Genomic DNA, 19,497 nt, shown 5'->3' with positions numbered 1-19,497 from the left:
TATGCATTTATTGTTACATTTAATGTTGTGAAACGTCCACAAAACAAGTTAGCTCTTGTTATCACTTACGTTATATCAACTATAAACAGTGGTTCCCTCACCAGCCTCTTTTTTTCTCTCGCTCGATGTCAATAAGACAAAAAAAAAAATGCAGCTTGTCGTTACTGAGAAACTGCAGGAAGTGTAAAGAAGATGTCGGAAGATGTCGGAACACTTAAAGTTACATATTTTCCTCAGTTACAAAGCACTGACACTGGAGACTCCTTCCATAAATGTTATATAAACTTGTCCTTATAGAAAACTTCACCATGTCAATGTTTACACGTTACATGCAATAGTCTAACATTAGCTAGTGTGCTAGTAATCTTGGCTAATATTTTACACAGTATAATAGCCAAAGTGGGTTTACACTATAGAGTAGTGTCTAATATTAGCTAGCTTGTTAGCAAACTTAGCTCCAGTCAAAGGTAACATTAATAAATTTAGCTACTTCATTATCAAGATAGCTTAGCTAATGTTGCTAAATCAGGGAAATATGGAGAATGGAAAAAGTGTTGAGAAAATGCAAGAATCTTTTCTGTTAATTAGCTATCAGATTATTTTGTGAAAGTAAATGCACTCAGTGGCAGCTAATCAGTGCTGGGATTTGAACTCAAGACCTTCTGGTTATATCCATGCCACCACTTTGAACACTTTCTGGCACTCAGTGTTTGTCCTAAAACCGATATCCACTTCTGGATCAGTGATCGTATCATTATTTAGCATTAAGCCTCGTTTACAGAGACAACACAAGAGTATTCCGCTTGTTCAACCTGCTCTTCTGTGTATAAAAGCATGACGCAGTTGAGGTTTCGCTGCTGATGTAAGACAGGAAATTCCTTCTGCAACACCCGAGTCATGATCACAAGGCATTCGCTACCTTTGCACAGCAAAATCCACCTGGCAGAAGTTCATGGACTTCAGTCTGCGTGAAAGGAGTGTGGAGTGTGAAGTGTGTTTCGACAGACTGGAGACAGTGTAGGCGTGTATCACAGTCACGAGGCATGACTTGCTCTTTCACTGATTAAGCTTTTAGCACATGCACTTATGCATCGTCCTAAAAATGTCTCAAATTTCTATAATTATCCTCTGATTCCAGAGTACACCATGAATACTAGTCCATATCTGCACTGCTTTTTCTCTGTACAGGCGGCGGTCCTGGTTCTGCACTTGATGCTCCAGTTGTGTGTACGCTCCTGGGCGAAAAAAAAAAATGGGTCAAGCCCAAAACAGCAAATTATGAAGCTTTTAATGGTCTTAACAACAAATCATTGGTCAGAAAATGAGCAAGTGCAGAAATTAAATAAAGCCGTTTCCATGTCGATTGTGACGCATCATACATTAATGCCAAAATGCTAATAATCTTGTAATTATACAAAGCATAAAACCTTAATCTGTAAATATGTTACCTTCATGTTACAGGTAAAGTAAAACTCCACCCTGAAACACACAAACACATAAAATATTTTTATACTGAAATATTTGGGATGTGTTTAGCGATTCAGTGAGTCGGTGCTAATTTGTTGGTTGTGTTGTTTTTTCCTGAGTTGAGAAATGAGATTTGGCAGAGACTCGGCTCAGCTAGTTAGCGATACGAGATGACGAGCGCGATGGCGTTTACAGCTTCGGAAGTCGAAGCTTTGGAAGCTGATCTGTTTGAGCAGAGTGTACAGATGAGGAGGTGAGAGAGCGGGATAGAGAAAAGGACTAAAGCGCCGCTGCATCACTATCAGTGGATAGTCGAACGACATTGTGGGTAAGTTTTACAAAATTGATTGTGGATTTGCAATTCATAAAGTGACACGTGATCAGCACTTTGTCTATTCACCTGTGGAGATTTGAGAAACAAAACAGAGTTTTGGTATAATGCATATGAAACAGCGTGTGTGTGTGTGTAATGGTAATATAGTCTTAGCAGAACTGCATTACTACTGTCAGTGTTTGCTCCACCCTGCTTTACATGGAAAGCTCCTGGCTGCAGCGTGTGTTTTTTTTTAAATGCATTATTTTTAGAAAGCAGGAATCACGAGACAGAGGGGGTGATGCAGGAGACGCTAAGCTCACTCCATGCTTCCATACACATATCCTAAATTAAATCAGCGGTACATGCTAAACATGCTAATGGATCACACTGACTGATGACGCAGGCAGAACATAGTCATTTTCTTTAATCACAGGTCTATCGCTAGAGGATCTTCATTATGTAATCTGGAGAACGTGTTATCACACAGTCTGTTCTACAATTCGGTCGAGGTTTTATCGGGATCTTGTACAGTGTGATGAGTAATAATCCTGAAATCCTGAAGTGTAAAGCATGCTTTGGCTAGTCAGTTAGCTAACTAGATTAGGCTATTAAATTAATTTAACGGTGCGTATAAGATGATATCCATTCATATTTTTGTCGATGATGAGGTCAGGAAACTACATGTATGTTTTTATTCTTATTTTATTTATTGAACTTGAGCTTGAACTTGAGCTTGAACTTGAGCTTGAACTTTTAAACTGCTCTGCAGAACGTGAAAAAGGAAAGCCCTCATGTCACACTTATGTCATTTTGCTAAGACTTTATCAAATCGTAAGGGGATGATGATGGGAATCATGTTAAGTTTTGACCTCCGTTACTGTAGCGCAGGTTTTGCAGCAGAGTTTAGGAAACCTGCTCGACATGGACTGTGCCAGTGATGTCGAGTCTGATGTCGAGTCTGATGTCGAGTCTGACGTTGTCCCTGTCTGCAGTGGGTTATTTTTGGAAAGCAGTGATCACAAGGAGAGCAGGTGATGCAGGTGGAGCTGCAGGTTCGGCTCTCTGTGGATTCTTCAAGTGCAGCATATCAAACAACATTCTCTTCCACTTTATGCATAAATAAATAAATAATTTTTTGCTTTTTGCTCAAATGTTGCTTCAGCACTTGGTGTTTGGTGGTTTGGGGTAAAGGGGAAGTTGTGTAAAGTTCACTTTATTGCATGTTGCTTTCTGAAATCTGGTAATACAGATTCTTTCATATAATGATGTAATGAGATGTAATGCTTCTTTTGTAGACGTTGGAAAGTGGGAGGAGCCTGATATACAGGGGGCGTGACCTTATATGGACAAAGGCCAAGGCTACCACAGCAGCACATTCCAGGTCACTGACACACTAAACACACCTACGCAGTCACACAACATACACCATGTGTTCCTTTTATGTTCAGTACGTCAGGAATAACACAAGCGTCACAGCCAAACCACCCGTGCGTAGATTATTTTCTTAAAACAGCAAGGCACGAAGTGTGTTATTTCTCGCTTATCACGGCGATTTGCCAATTTCCATTTTTAAAATCTATTTATTATTAGCCTGAGATTATGTCCACCATACAAGTCCCTGTGAAAGAGCTGTTACTATAGAAACCATAACGTATTAGAACAAGCATGTTCTACAAGGGCTGCTGTTATGGAAAATTAATCAACGCCTTCTGAGGAATAAAACACTCTGCATCATGCCATCATATGAAAATAATCAACAATGAGGAGGTGTTATGAAGCGGAATTACTGTAGCACCCTGAAGTTGATTATTTTCCTGTAATAGCAAGGCCCGGAGTGTGTTATTCCTTATACATCACAGCAATCTGCAGACACTAACAATGATTTATTTATTAATGAACAACATGTCGTGCTGTTTAAAGATTTAAAGGTGGAATGTGCTTTGGCATTGTAAGTATTTTGTGTTTGTGTTGACAGATAAAGCGCAACGTGGATTGTGCTACATGTCACCAATTAATATCCTTCACTATGTAGGCTACACTTCATAACTTTCATTTCTTTGAAGTTATCACATTGCTTGTGTTCCTATTTGTGCAGACAGGTTACAACACTACAGCTGTAGAGTTTATCATCACGTTTACCTCAAGGCTAAAATGAATGACTGACTCATAAAAGTCCAGTAAATAATTTATTTTGCATCATTTTAATAAAATCGTTTAGGAGACATGGTTAAGAGGACGTACAGAATCGTTCAAATGGGATCACGTCACTGGGATGGAAAAAAGCAAGAAAACACAAAAATGCAATATTACAAATAGACAACTGATTACAAAATGTATACATCATTTGAGGATCTTCTTCACTTCTTATACTTCTTATATTTTAGTATTGTTTTAAACACGCACTCTGTGAATTCTCCTCATGATGTAGTAACACCTACAGCACATCAGCCGCCACTTGCAGCACAAAGGGGCGGAGTCTGTAACGGTCAGCTGATTACAATACACTTTCACCGAGCATAGCTGGCTCGCTAACTCACTAACTCACTGTATTAATAGCGCACAACAGTGACCGCCCACTTTTTAAGCAGCCTTCCTTCTGGAAGTAAATTCCTCTTTTGTTTTCTCCATAGACATTTCAGAAAATGATTCATTAAACCAAACCAAACAACTACAAGATGGACAATGATGTCATGAAAATGACATAATTTCAAAGCAAAAACTTTTTTGGGAGGAAAAATGGGAAAAAAGGACAATTGTAGAAGGTTATTCTGATATTCCTAGAATTGTGAATGATGTCACTGAATCACTTCCAATTTTAGCATGTTTTTATCAACACTGTCTATTTTACTATCACCTGAAGTATCTTAGAATGACGTCTTTTAGTATCTTAGAAATCTTGCAAAGTGTGCCACCATGACATGCTGTTTCCATGGTTACGTTTGCAAGCGACGTCTCTGATTGGTGAGTTTCAGATTTAGGATTGATTTAGGATTTAGTTCAGCAATGCTGTTTTTCAACAAAGTTGAAATCAGACTAAATCTATGACTTCGATTTGGTCAGGTTTGAAAATTATCCCTAAACATCAATTTCTCTATACCAAAAAAAAAAAAAAACCTGAACAGAACTTTCACTTCCATAACCTCACCATTGACGTGGCTAATTACGCGGGATGATGATGATGATGATGTAATAGTTAGTGTCAGAAAATTTAAAAACGTAAGTATTTAATTTGTATATATAAACAGTTTCGTTCACAATTTGAAATACGTTGCATCAGATGTCAATGTCTGTAGCTGTAGTTAAGTTCAGCTTCTGATGTGTATAATCTCAAACCTCAAAATGGCGACCAGGATCATAGATGCTTTTAAGTATTGGCACCCAGCTGTTAATTCTTCAGCTCATCTTGCATTCCCTGTGCTATGCCATGGTCAGTGGTGTTTTGACTGTAAATGGGATTCCTACAATATCACAACCTACAGAATAAACTCTAAAAGTGTCTTGTTTTGGTTGTAACGAAGCTCTTGAAATCTGAGAAGATACAGTCGAGTCTTTAGTGTTTGAGGTCAGTGGGACAAAGGTGGTGTTTTTCAACACTGCACTGCATTGTGAAAAGTGCAGTATGATGTAAGCAGATGTAAGCAGATGTTCTCATAGCTTCACATACAAGGAACAATGTCATTTAAACTATAACAATAGGTTTATTATTGAAGTCTAACCTTTCTTTTCACCATATTACACTCATGTACACTGTGTGTGTGTGTGTGTGTGTGTGTGTGGTGATTTAAAGATGTGGTTTGTAATTTACAAAACTAAAACATAAATGTATAATTTTATGAATAGAAAAAGGGTGTGGCCTTTTCAAAGGTAACACTCGCTCCATTTTTGAGTAAAAACTGCTTGCACAATACGTAATCATTGTATTGTATATTGTATCATATTAAAGCACATCTAATCTGTAAATCATACATAGCAAATCGCTGCCTATTTTAAATGAGTCGCTCCTAATACTTTCAATTTTAGATCACGTATCAAGATACTGGCACACGCACGCAGTTATAAGCTAAAATAACATCCTGCATACATAATTTTTATGTTTCTCTTTAAAAAAAAAAAAAAACATTAAAGTTGATGTAAGCTGTTTGACATCAAGCAACGGTGATGAAATAGGGACGAAATGATTTACTCTCATACAGACCAGAACATATTCGTTTCATGGCACAGTTTTTACTCAAATTCCCTGGAATGCATTAAGTTCAGCATGAACAAACAAAGGAACACACACTATACGTTATTCATAACAACAGAAAGATCGGCTGTGATTAGTGCTGATTGACGTTAACACACAGTGGATTTACACGCAGCCTGAAACAGGTTTAGAGTTAAGGCAGTGTCGAGTGGCAGTGTTAATTAAATACGAAGGAAGGTGAAGTGCAGTGACTACAATAAAGTGCAGGGCTTTTTGTCCTTGAAGGGGTTCTCTGAAGCCGGGATGCCCATGAGCAGAGGGTCGTACTTGGCGTGTTCGCTGCAGTAGCGCATGAGATCGGCTGAAGCTTTGGACACCTGAAGAATAAAATCACACAATTTTCACACGGACAAAAACGAATCCAAGTAGCTTTCACACTCATGGCAGATCTTTTTGCTATTTGGTTTGCTTTCACACTGCAAAGTAAAATGCAAAACTCTTTGTCTGACGGGTGTGTGGGGATGAAAACGTCTCTGTAAAACTCATTAGTCAGGAATACAGTGACAGAAGCTTTTACCAAGTGTGTGTAGAAATCACAAAAATCACAGAAAACACAGAGTCGACGCTAAATAAATGCTAGAAAAGCTCAGAAAACGTTACTACCTTTATCCTCTCGATACTGGCCTCGACCCGGAGCTGCTGTACCGTCCTCCTCGCAAGGGCCATGTTGTTCGAGCTCGTCTTAGAGGACATTTTCACCAACATGCAACTGTGGGGGAAAAGCAAACAAACAAACAAACAAACACACACACACACACACGTTGGTTTTACTGTCTACATTATATTCTTCAGGGTTAGTGATGATCATTTGAAGTTTCTACTTTAACACTGTAACACATACGCAACAAGTTACAAGTCAATAAATACACACTGTACAACTATTAACTGTCCATTTGCCAATAACTTTGCAGTTGGTGTTTGATGAAAGAAAAATGGCACTGAAGCACGCACCATGGGGAGTTTCCTTTTTAGAACGCTCGTGACAATGAGAGCCACATTTCAATGGAATATGAGTAGGTGTTCCAGGTCAAAGAGGAACAACATGCTACAAATGACATCTTTATTCCTCACATGGCTAAAACAGGAAGTGAAAAAAAAAAAGTTTTATTCCCAACATATCATTTATGACTCTCTGGTCAGGGTGGTAGCAAAATGATTTTGGCATGATTAGGAAAAGTAATTATGTTTATGTTAGGTAACAGACCTGCGTTAACCAGCTGCAGGCTTTAACGTATCTGTGTCTTGCTCGTAACAATGGCAGGGTCAAATCCGTGACCTCAGGCACGCAAGTTAGCTGACCCCGGAACATAGAACATCCGCGCTGACATACAAAGGAAAAGGACAATGAAGACTACACAGATTGTTAAATTTCTTCTCTTTCAATATTAAAGATGTAGATGTTCCCAAAACTTCATATTCCTGTCTCATGTGACACCATTACACTTCATGATCACATCACATGATTTTAATGAAGTAAAAAGCTAGACAAAAGAGTTAAAGTGTCCTTTACGATGACCTCTCTATAACTAATAAATAAGTAAAACTATTCACCCCTGTGAAATATTTGGAGTATTCCAAAAGTTTAACAGGAAGTTGCATCATATGAATTTCCTGAAGATCAGAGGAAAAAGAAAAGTAAATCCTGTTGTTTTTTCTCTTTATTTTCAATTTCGATTATGTTCTGATATTGACTGATGAGGTCACTTCGAAAGTATGACCCAGTTACCCAAATTATAGACTGAAAGTTAATTATTAATTAAAAATGGTTTAAGTAAATCATTAGAATGTCATTAAGGTTTTCATGGATGCTAGTTAACCACATTTTGTGTATTTGTTAAATCTTTGCTAAAAAACCTCAACGCACATTATTTATTGAAGAGCAAAATGCAGCCACTGTCAGGAAAGACAATGTAAAATATTAGATTATATTAAAGTATTATCACAGTTTTTAAATGGTTCAATGCATGTTTTCTTAGACTCAATGTAGGGCTGGGCAATATGACAAAACTATCATGAAAACATCTGTACTATACCCAGTATGCATCATGATATATAATTTAGCTAAAGAAGTAGTAGTTGTGCTGCAAAACTGTAAAGATTACAACCTGTTTAAAGATTAAACTGAATTTAACTGATGATACTGTTAGATAATTCCTACAAATAACTCAATTAAATCGCTGAAAAAAGGGGAAAAAATCTTAAGTAATCTTATAGATAACGTTTTTTTTTTAAAATAATAATGCTTCTGTTGAGTTGCATTTAGTTTAAAAAAAAAAAAAAGATCACAACATTGAAGATATCTCTGATATATGAAGATAAGTGTATCATAACAGAATTTATCATGACATGATATCATATCATCTAGCCCGTATTCAGTCTTGAAAAATTCTTTAAAAAAATAAAATAAACGTTCAAAGGGCTAAATGGCCCTGCAGTCATGAATCAGTCAGTAAAACAGCAACGAAGCAAACTTCAGTCCCCGAGCACGTCCTGCCTGAAGCAGGGAATCGTGTACTTGTGATTTTACCATCAGTGCAGGTACAGAAAGAACCGACTGTAAGGAGAACCTAAGACTTAATCACTACTTTCCATGCACAAACTGCACACAGTCTCAGCTGCACAACGCACTACGAGACAATCAGCATGTTGTGCGTCTCCAAACAAAACCGTGCATGTGTATCTTCTCGGGCTGACGTCATCCGCTCGGGCTAGTGTCATGCAAAATTAATGGCTGGGTCAAAAATAGCTCATGTTCTACAAATCCCCAAACGCAGGTGTGTGGAAAAAGTTGTGTGTGTGTGTGTGTGTGTGTGTGTGTGTCCATCTGCACACAACAACATGAGGCCTCGGCTGCAATAATGGGCCATTATCACGACGCGCCCCGGCCCTAACCAAACACAGGCTCCTGGAGATAATGCCTAACATACGTCAGCATGCATGCACACACACACACATGCACATGCACACGCACACACACACACACACACACACTTGAGTCAGGAGCTGCCAGCTCCTGGTTTAAACACAATTCTGAATGAAATGGCATTGTAGTGAAGGAAAAGAAGAATTGTAACTCAACAACATCACTGAGCAATACATCAGCATCCATCCACATCCAACCCCACCCACACCTACACCTACACACCCATACCCACACGCACTCACACACGCACTCACACACGCACTCACACACGCACTCACACACAGAGACACACACCCACACAGACACGCTTGACATTTTAGGTAATAAATTTTTCAATACTTATCAACCTTACACTACACCTTCACACCCATAGCTACATCTCTTCAGCTCGAGTTCCTCTTATTGTTTTTTCAGTATTTTCTATTTCTTCCTCTCACTACACACAAACCGAATTGTCTGAGAAAAGTCCATGTGTTGCTTTGTTGAACTCCAGCTACAGATCTTAAACTGGTGTCCATACGAGAACGCGACACGGCAACAGGTGAAGGTTAAACTCCTGTGTAGGTTCACGCTGCTGAGCTGCGATTCTGTGCCACGTACATTCAGATTGTCTTGATTTTATGCACATTATTTACAATGAAATAAAGCTACTAATACAAACAACTGGCTTGAGCGATTTTCTGAAACGGTGTGTACAATGTCCTCCCAAATGTTTGGCAAAAATGCCTTATTTGTGACATCAGACGTAAACAATATTATAATGGACACGTAGTTATATCTTCTATAGACGGCTAAAGTGCAACAATCTTATAAAACTGCCATACACCTTATTTAACCTGCTTTAGATTAATGTTATTTATACCACTGCACTGATGAAATCTGGATTCTGATTGGTCAGAAATTTAAACTGTTGATTAATTTTCTATAACAGCAGCTCTGACAGTAGTGCAGCTACAAATCAGAGGTTTATAGTAACGTGCTCGTTCTCATACGTTATCGTTTCTATAGTAACAGCTCATTCACAGGGTAAGAAAGTTTTCTGTCAGGAGAAAACTGTTTATGGAAAGAGTCTCCAGTGTCAGTCAAAGTTTTCTGACATCTTCAGGACAGAGGAGTTTATGCTTGTTTAGTGGTTTCTTGGTAACAAGACAAACTGTGTTTTTTTGTCTTATTAACTTCAAGTCAGAGAGGATCAACGTGTTCTCAGCCCAGAAGCAAGTTTCACTAACACACACAAACACACAGACACACACACACACGTGCAGAACAAACTCTCAGTCATTGTGTCTCTGGGTGTCTCCCTCCTTCTAAATGCCTCCATTCAGCTCAGCAGTGAAGAAACGCACCACTATTCAGCTCAAATCTACAATCTCACTCCACCAGGCCTCAACACGTATAGCCTTCAAACAAAGTGTGCATTTAGAGACGCCGTGCCCGCATGTGGTTCTAGCACAGCGTACGACAGTCTCCGGGGTTAAAAGTCCAACTTTAACTCGCCTCACTCGCTGGTGGTCTCAAAAACCAGGCCTGTGTAAAAGAGGAAACACAATGAGGTCATAAAGCTACAGTTGTCTTATGGGGGAGTGTGTGTTGTGTGTAATTAGAGGTGTTTTTGTAAGAAAAGTGGAACACAGTGAACAGGCTAATTTACAGAGATGGGAGAAAAAGATAAAAAAAACATGCGCCACTGGGGTTTGATAACGTAGCAACCAACCAAAATGTGGCAATTTTATTTGTTATGAATAAGTGATAAGAGTTTAAACCAGGAAAAAAAAAAATCAGTTTTTTTCATTATCATTTCTATAGTAGCAACTTACACAGGGAATTTTATGGCGAATGTTCCACATAAATGGAGTTTAATTACTGATACTGTGAAGTTTTCAGTAAGATGTTTATTTATTATTTAAGTTTTCCGACATCTTCCAGCCAGAGGAGTTTACGCTTCTTGCAGTTTCGCGGTGACGTGACAAACTGCGTTTTTTTAATTTCAAGTGAGAACAGGAACTAACTTGATTTATGGCCATTTGACAACATTAACATGTAACCATAAATTGATTAAAAGGATGATATGTTGTTATTTATTTAATAATGCTTAATAATACAACCAGTAAAATGCTGTAGTATAAGAGGAATAAAACACTTTAAGGCATGCTGTTATTGGAAAATAATCATCTTAGGGGTGGTAACAGCAACTCCGCGTCATCACACCACCTTGTCATTGATTATTTTCCTGTAACAGCATGATACAGAGTGTTTTATTCCTTATAAGCACAAACTTTAAAACACAAGCCCTATCGTCTGACTTTTCATCACCAGACTAGACGTCATGCCGATCCTAGAAAGAATACCATATGACCTCTGAGAGATACGTATCACATGACCTGGTCACGATGTCACAGTGACTTCTCCTTCTGTGATGAGTTAGTGATGATGATGTTAGACCATAAATAATAAGTGCACCCACTGTGGGATACAAGCGCATGATAAGAGACCAGGGGTGTGAAGGCATGCCCATGTTTCAAGGACACACATACACACACAGACACACACATACACACACATACACACACATACACACACATACACACACATGCACACACATGCACACACATGCACACACATGCACACACATACACGCACATACACACACATACACGCAGACACGCGCACAGGAAGCATGTGAGAGCAGGAGGAGCTGATCTGAGCGTGTACGAGAAGAGCTAGGCCGAGAGGAGGAAACTGAAAGGAAAACACAGTGATGTAACTCAGAATTTTCTTGAGACTTTCTGAGACGCTGAAGTAAACACCTGGCTCTGAGACAGCGCCTTCACTCTGCACCTGATGAGCGACAGCTCGGAAAAACCCGCAGCTGCATGGGGAAGTTTAGAGCGAATGCATGTGAAAATCATCCTCGCAGAATGAACAAGAAATTTCAACAGTCAGCAGAGTAGAGAACCTTTTAACTGTAAAAGAAATTCCACAGAGCTCATCAGTAGAGCTTTATTTTATGAACTATTTAAATAGTAGGAACATATTAAATGTGTACAATAATGTCAAAAATGTTCTGGTGAGTTATTAAAGCCATATGGTTATTGATTTACTTAACTTTCCACCGAAAGAACACATTAGGTCCAAGTTGAAATTATTCATTAACTTTATTTTTAAATTAAAAATGAGTTCATATTTAACAGAAAAAAGGTAGAATCGTTGACATGGTTTTCTGTAAGGAGATGTTTATTTAACATGCATGGAAGGAGTCTCCAGTGTCAGCACTTTATAATAGTCAGAGGTAAAGCTGTGACTTTAAAGTAATGTGACATGTTGCATTTATTAAATTCAAAAGAGACTATAGCTGTAAGCGGTGATTAACAAGTCAAGCACTGTCTGGCCCCTTTGCGAAAGGAGACGACCAGAGACAGTGCTTTTCCCAACGAGATCATATACTAAATCTGATGGAAATGTGTCAAGCCATTACTGAGATATTACCTCGCTTCCTTTTTTCAGTCGCACCCTACGGTGGTGAATGAAAAGCGACGTGCCAAGTCTGGCATCAATCCATTGAACACAACATGACGCAAAGAATCAGAGGAAAGTTAAATCGTATTTCTCTGACGTTATGTTGCAGAGCTATGATTGCCAGCATATGTCTAAATCTGCCCTGGTGGAGTGCTCGAGCATCTGAGTGGCGTAAGTGTTGTCTAGGGAGCTGAGAATGTCCTCTGTCATTGTGCCAAATTTTATAAAATGTGTACGAAGCTTTCTATGTGCAGTCATGGAAGTAGTAAAAGAAGAAGAAGAAGAAACATACAATGGCAACAGGGTGGCTACACAATGCAGGTGCTTGGCCTCTCAAAAAGAAACTCTAATGAGTGAACTGCTGTTTATAGCTGTAATGTAAGTGATAACAGGACACAACCTTTACTGTAACTATAAACGGATAAAACGAACAATGTGTCATTCTTTCATAAAGGAAAAAAAAATGTAATCTCTGGCAAACTGCTGTGGTATAAATAACTTCATATAAACACATAGCTTTGCTTGTCTTACTCCTCACATAATTCCATCCCCTGGGAAATCATACTTCTTTCAACTTGCTACAAATATGAGTTTTTAGCAGCTTGCTAGCTATTTATGCTAGTTAATGTTACTAATATTAGATTAGCTGCGATGGCAAGAGGACGTGGGGGTCGTTTCTAATTTGCACATTGATGCATATTCATAGCCAGTGGAATTTTTATAAGAGTAAAGGTGTAGATGCTGTCTAGTCATTTTACATTGTTTTTTTTTTTTTTTTTTTTTTATTAAAAAGCAGACTAAACCCAATCCATTGCTCAACACAATAGTTTTAATGACTTAATGACTTATATTTCTGCTATTTCTTTTTTTTTTTTTTGTTATTCATACTTCATTTATACTGTTAAGCTGTACAGTTTTAAAGAATATTCCTATTTTGATTTTATTTTTATTACTAGTATGTTTCTTACCAGATTTATTCACTGACATCTCTTATCGTTTTGTATTGTCATGAGCAACTGGCACAAGAATTTCTTATCTTATCTTAGAGAGAGAGACGTGTTTAGGTAGACATCCTGACTTCACACCAAAATGAATAAAGAATAAATGTTGTGTTCTACACAAACACATATGAAGTACACCATTATTAAAATGATGTAACATCTCTTTTCTCAGGCGTTATCAGACAGGAAGTGAACTGACGTGCTGGTTGTGAGGGCACTTGTGTGGCACGCTGGCACCTGCAGACTCTTTTTTTTTTTTTTTTTCTCCACCACACGAGCAAAAAAGGTCAAAAGATTTGGGGCCCTCTGAGGAGCTCGTCTGTGAGATTGTCGCTTTCTTTCTCTCACACAAAACAAATGCCTTAAACATGAGACCCCTCAAGGCCTCCTGCTTTTACAAAACCCTGATAGGGAACCTTCTCACAATCCCCACTCTGTCCCGCCGGAGTCCTGAAGCTCCTTTGTTTGAGGATCTTCAGCGTCATGGCCACCCGAGGTTTCCTGCCTTCTCACTTTCTGCCAACACGGATACGTCCCTATTCAGCAACTCCCAGTACCGGCGGGGTGCGGCGTTCCTAAAACAGTGGAAGCGATACTCTGCATACCTGCTCTCTAACACAGGGCTCGGCTTTACAAACACGGAAACAATGCCCATATTAGAGCAATGCTGGTTATGAAATTCGGTAAGGTCACAGTACATGGCACACCTTGACACTGCCATGTGATGCAGATTAGTCAGTGAAAAACCTTTAACAGACCTACAGATGACTCAGCTTTTTTTTTTTTTTTTTTCAAAATCACAATAATAACCTTAATAAAACTTAGATTCAGTCGATTAAGGGTATGGGAAAATTATGGCATGTCACAATGTCTGCTTTATAGCTTTGCATTTTTATAATTAGCTTTCAAATTTTCTCAAAGCAATTTAGGAAAACAATTTTCTTTGAAAAATTAACAATTTTAACAAGTTTTTTTTTTTAATAAAATAATCTAAAATAGGACTGCACACTGCATCCTAATATTGCATGTGGTCTAAATTTTTTATTCACTTTCTGCAATATCAGTGAGTCAAGCCAGTAAATAAAGCTAAATAATAATTATTGTAATAAATTATATGTTTTATATCACATGCCTGACTTTTTTTAAAATAAGATTATGATACTATTTTGATGTTTGTTTTTTATCCACATTCCTCCAAATGTATAACTCTTCAATGCATTCAAACGAGACTTAATAATTTTATGCCTATAATTATACAGTGTATTATTATATAATATATACTAAGAACATACTAATAATAATTGTTTCACAAACACTTTTAAAATACACAAAGAGAAAAAACTGGATAAAACTAAATAAATTAATTAATTATAAATATATTTAATCATTACTAAATAAATGCAGTTAAAATGCATCATGTTTAATGAATGCATTTTCAGATTTTTAAAAATAGACATTTATATATTTATATATTTAATATACTGTGCACGCTGTTCATGTCTGTGTTTCTGGTTTTCATGTTCCACGTAGTGTTTAAAGGAGCGTTTTGAAGGATTTTTCTTTTTTTTAACATGTTTATAATATAATTTCAATAATTTTGTAATTTCAGTTATATATTTTGTTTTTAGATTGACTCTGTAACATTCTGCCCAGGGACTACAGTTGAAAAATAGCCTTTGGCTAACTCTTGGCGCATTTACAGTAATGTTTATTAATGTGCATTGTCTCTGTCAAATAAACCAATAAATAAATAAATAAACAATAAAGCAAAATTTGTGTACATTTCATTTCATTTTTTTTTTGTGTTAAAATTGTGTTGGGTTACACATTTAATATGATCATAAGAAGACAATAGTATTGGGTGAATACAAAAGGACAAAAGCAGAAGCAACAAAAGGACCTGCAAGGACAACTCCGTCCTGACAATGCCTCCATGTAAGGCAATAATGCATTTAATGGCAGCCACTCATCATCCACGACAACCTTGGCTCCTAGTGGGTGTCACTTTGCATGAAAGATCTCCTTAAAAGTTAATCAATAAAACGTAGCCATTAAAAGGTGGAGTCGTCTAATAAAGTAGTGCTGTAACTCAGCATTAATCAGCACACGATGATTTCCTGTCTCCTGGTGCCAGGTAGCATAAAGCCAGGATTTGTGTAGGACACATCTTACATTCATCTGTGTGTCTACGTCCATCTGGACCCAAAGAGCAAACAGCAGCTTACAGATTAAAGGTGAAAGAGTGAAACAGACCCAACACTGGCCTAAGAGTGATGCACAGAAAAGTTAAACATGGTAAGTTAGTGCCACCGTTTGGAAAGAAATTAGAAGTGACCTTCTATAACAACTGCACTACATTCCCATAATGTCCTTATCACACCCTGGTTGACTTCCACTAATGACTCAGAAGCGTACATTAAACAAAGATGTGGAGATGATCAAAAGCACAATTTTAGTGCACATGTATACTCCTGGTGGCAAGAAAATGGGGTTGAAACATTTTCATTTGCTATTTTATGCTTTCTGAAGTACAGTATCAGCACTGTGTGGTTTGTTAAAAAAATACCATGCTAATTATCTACCTAGTTAGTAGTTTATATAACATGATGCATGAAGACAATTTTTTGACACACAATGCAAAAATCGTATCGCAATATCTTGATTTACGCAATTATTCATTTAACGAGAACATGGGGTACATATGTAGATTTTAATGTTCAATCTGTGAGTAACGGTGGAGTTCGTGGGTGTTAGAGATTTACTGAAGATACCCACAATTCTCTCTCTAAAAATAAAAGGAATAAAACACTCAGTGTCATGCTGTTACAGGAAAAACATCACCATTCCGAAGTTGGCTATTTTACCAACAGCAGCACATTCTGAAGTATTTTATTCTTCTTATCCATTTGTAGTTACATTTACTGTTGTGAAACATCCGCAATACAAGTCGGTTATCACTTATGTTTTAGCAGCTATAAACAGTCGTTCCTTCACCAGCCTCTCTTTATTATTAAACACAGCTTGTCATGTTACTGAGGAACCACAAAGCATAAACTCCTCTCTCCTGAAGATGTCAGAAAACCTAAAGTTACCTTTAAGCTTTACCTCTAACTGCTACAAAGTGCTGACACTGGAGACTCCTTCCTTCAAGAAAACATCACCATATCACCATAATACGCATCTAATAAACTTCACTTGAGCTGAGAAAGAATTGAAATGACTTGCATTAATGGGTTCCAGGATTGAACCACAATTAAAACTGTCAGGAGTCAGAAGTTTCCTCAGACTATGCTAAAAGAATAAAAGTGGAATGCATGAAGGAAAAGTATAGATACTTTTGTATATCATATTAAATATATTTAATTCATGCTTTGCATATTTATTTAATTACCTGTAATCTATAATTATATAAATATATTCAATAGACATGAATAAATTATTCATTACTATTATTATTGTTGTTTTCAATAGCTAATACAAGACACTCATGCTAATGTTACACATCTGTTTAGCTTGTCTGATTAATGCTTTTAAAGTAACTGCTGCAATATTTCTACATTCTGCAACATATGAAATTATAAAGAAATGTTTTATTATTCTGGTTTGAAGATTTAACTTGGCTAATGATACAACTCAAAAGAAAAATGGCAACGGCCAAGACAGGCTAAGTTAAACACAATCATCTAGCAACATCATCTGGAAGGAAGTGGAACTACAGGGTTTTTATTTAAAGTCCCTTAACTCCAGAAGTATCACTTTAATCACTTTAAAAATGTGTTACATCATGCTAACTGTTCCCTTAGCTTTCATTCATTATCCATGTTAGCATATTTAACTCCACATGAGATACAGGTTGAAAGAAATGAATACATTTTTTAATACATTCAGGAAATTTTATATTGCAGACATTCATGCCAAAGTCTGAGGAAATTTATAACACACTTTTATGGGCGCTGCTGTTTTTCACTAGGGATCATGAATGTGTGTTAAAAACACTAGTCCTCTTCTAGAGAAGAGATTTTGCAACCAAGACACCAGACCAGACGTATACATTCCCAAATCTCAAAAGTGCCTTCAGCTGCTTTGACTAAACATGTGAAGTGTAAAACTGTCTTAGTCAGCATTAGTCCAGGACGCATCATCATGAAGTATGATGAGAGCTGAGAACTTCACCACAACACCACCCTGTTTAATGAGAGGGTGTACAGCAGGATCACTGCTTAGCCTGAAATTCTTACTAATTTTGACAGCTGTAGCAATGTGCGAATTGTAGATCATTTCAGGGAAAAACCACAAGTCAAGGCATCAAGTTCTTCGAAATCATGAACAATACAGCGGTCTACAAAAACGTCCTAAAACTCACAAGGTGATGTTTCATTGTGTGCGATTTTGAAACTTGTTCCTTCATGTTCTCAGATCTCAGCATATAAATACAATGACGGCTATCAATGATTTTATGTCTAATAAAGTGAACTGTTTTTAATGTAGCTATATACACATATTATTTAGGCTACTGTTTGTATGTGTTTTTAGGATTACTATTTTATTTTATCTTACACAGTGTCACAGGGAACCTGGAGTCTATCCCAGGGGACTCAGGGCACAAGGCAATTTAGAGATGCCAATCAACCTACAACGCATGTCTTTGGACTGGGGGAGGAAACCGGAGAACCCGGAGGAAACCCCGAAGCACAGGGAGAACATGCAAACTCCGCACACAGGGTGGAGGCGAGATTACAAAAAAAATGTGGGGGGCACGGAGGCTTGGTGGTTAGCATGTTTGCCTCGCACCCACATTAAAGATCTTTATATTGAAACATTTGTGGTGTGTCTAGTGAGATTTGTTGGTCGGTGCTGTATTTTCGTTATTCCCATGAGAAGTTAGTAAAGGTTGCTCTAATCTGATTTAACTACATTAGTCTCTTAGTTCTAATACTGAACTAAGGAAGCAAACATTAGATGCCAAACTTGTTTTGGCTAATCAGTTACACTTGGCCGGGCGGCATGGAAGTGGAGCAGGTAGCACTGCTTTGATCCTGAGCTCGGGTTACTGTCTGTGTGGAGTTTGTGTTCACGTGGGTTTCATATGGGTTCTCTGGTTTCCTCCCACTGTCTAAAACATGCCAGTAGGTGGTCACATTAAATTATCTCAAGATGTGAATGAATCTGCAAATGTGTGTGTGTGTGTGTGTGTGTGTGTGTGTGTGTGTGTGCGCATGACACCCTGGACACCATGGACTGGTGTCCCTTCCAGGGTGTATTCCCGGCTTGAGCCCAGCGTTCCTGGGATAGGCTCCGGATCCACACTTGGGGTGAAGTGGAAATGGTGTAAATCTGTTTGTTTGTTTGGTTGGTTGGTTGGTTGTTTGTTTTAACTGAACTACTCCTTTAAAACAACATGACAATGATTTGTATGAACCATCCTATGAGAATTAAGCTGAAACTGAAAATCTGAGTATCTTATCTTACTTTTAAGGAGTTAAACATGAATAAAGATGAAAGTATGTTAAAGCTGGCTGCTTGGTCATGTGGTCATTATGCACAACTGTAAAGGTTTCTACCCCAAATACATCTGACTGAGACCTTGTCAAAGGACCACACGTCAACAAACACAGACAAAAGTCACACTTCTTAAAGTACACATTTATAAAACCTACCTTAACCCATGGACTGTTTGGATAAGTTTCATTTTACCTTCAAATATCCTGCGCTTCCACTTTCTTCTCCAAAATCCGCACAGACGCAGTGAGCTGCTCCAGAAAGCTCCACCAGCTGCTGTATGTCCAGAAACAGCGCTCAGATCCTCAGCTACAGTGTGGTTCAGTGTTTTCACTTCGATAATAACAGTTTGTAACACTTTCAGCGACGCTACGATCAGCCACATTGACGAAAACAAACGACCTTCCGCTGACTGCGCTGTTTGCGCACGATGCGAACTTTGCGTAAGAAGCACAAGCGCGACCAGAAGAGCAGACTGGCATGTTACACAGTGTGATAAATTACTACACCACACCTATTACTATATTAC

The 19,497-nt window shown here is 37.9% G+C and overlaps 1 protein-coding gene across 1 annotated transcript; it reads right to left on the bottom strand.

The window, feature by feature from the left end:
- Window positions 1–3,956: 3,956 nt before the first annotated feature.
- Window positions 3,957–19,407, bottom strand: gng12a (guanine nucleotide binding protein (G protein), gamma 12a). Its single transcript, XM_026946342.3, has 3 exons — window positions 19,164–19,407; window positions 6,633–6,738; window positions 3,957–6,346 (listed from the first exon to the last, which is right to left on the bottom strand). Exons 2-3 carry the CDS (start codon window positions 6,732–6,734, stop codon window positions 6,221–6,223), a joined length of 228 nt encoding a protein of 75 aa, XP_026802143.1. The 5' UTR covers window positions 6,735–6,738; window positions 19,164–19,407; the 3' UTR covers window positions 3,957–6,220.
- Between the last annotated feature and the right edge of the window lie 90 nt (window positions 19,408–19,497).

This window comes from Pangasianodon hypophthalmus, chromosome 21 (assembly GCF_027358585.1).
Source record: "Pangasianodon hypophthalmus isolate fPanHyp1 chromosome 21, fPanHyp1.pri, whole genome shotgun sequence".
Classification (NCBI taxonomy): domain Eukaryota; kingdom Metazoa; phylum Chordata; class Actinopteri; order Siluriformes; family Pangasiidae; genus Pangasianodon; species Pangasianodon hypophthalmus.
This window is presented reverse-complemented; position numbering and strand designations above follow the sequence as displayed.

Bases quoted from the DNA above. Each gene is read 5' to 3' on its own strand.
- gng12a (XM_026946342.3), bottom strand. From the start codon at position 6,734: ATGTTGGTGAAAATGTCCTCTAAGACGAGCTCGAACAACATGGCCCTT. The intron at 6,347-6,632 runs GTAGTAACGTTT...TTTATTCTTCAG, and splicing joins CCAGTATCGAGAGGATAAAG to GTGTCCAAAGCTTCAGCCGA.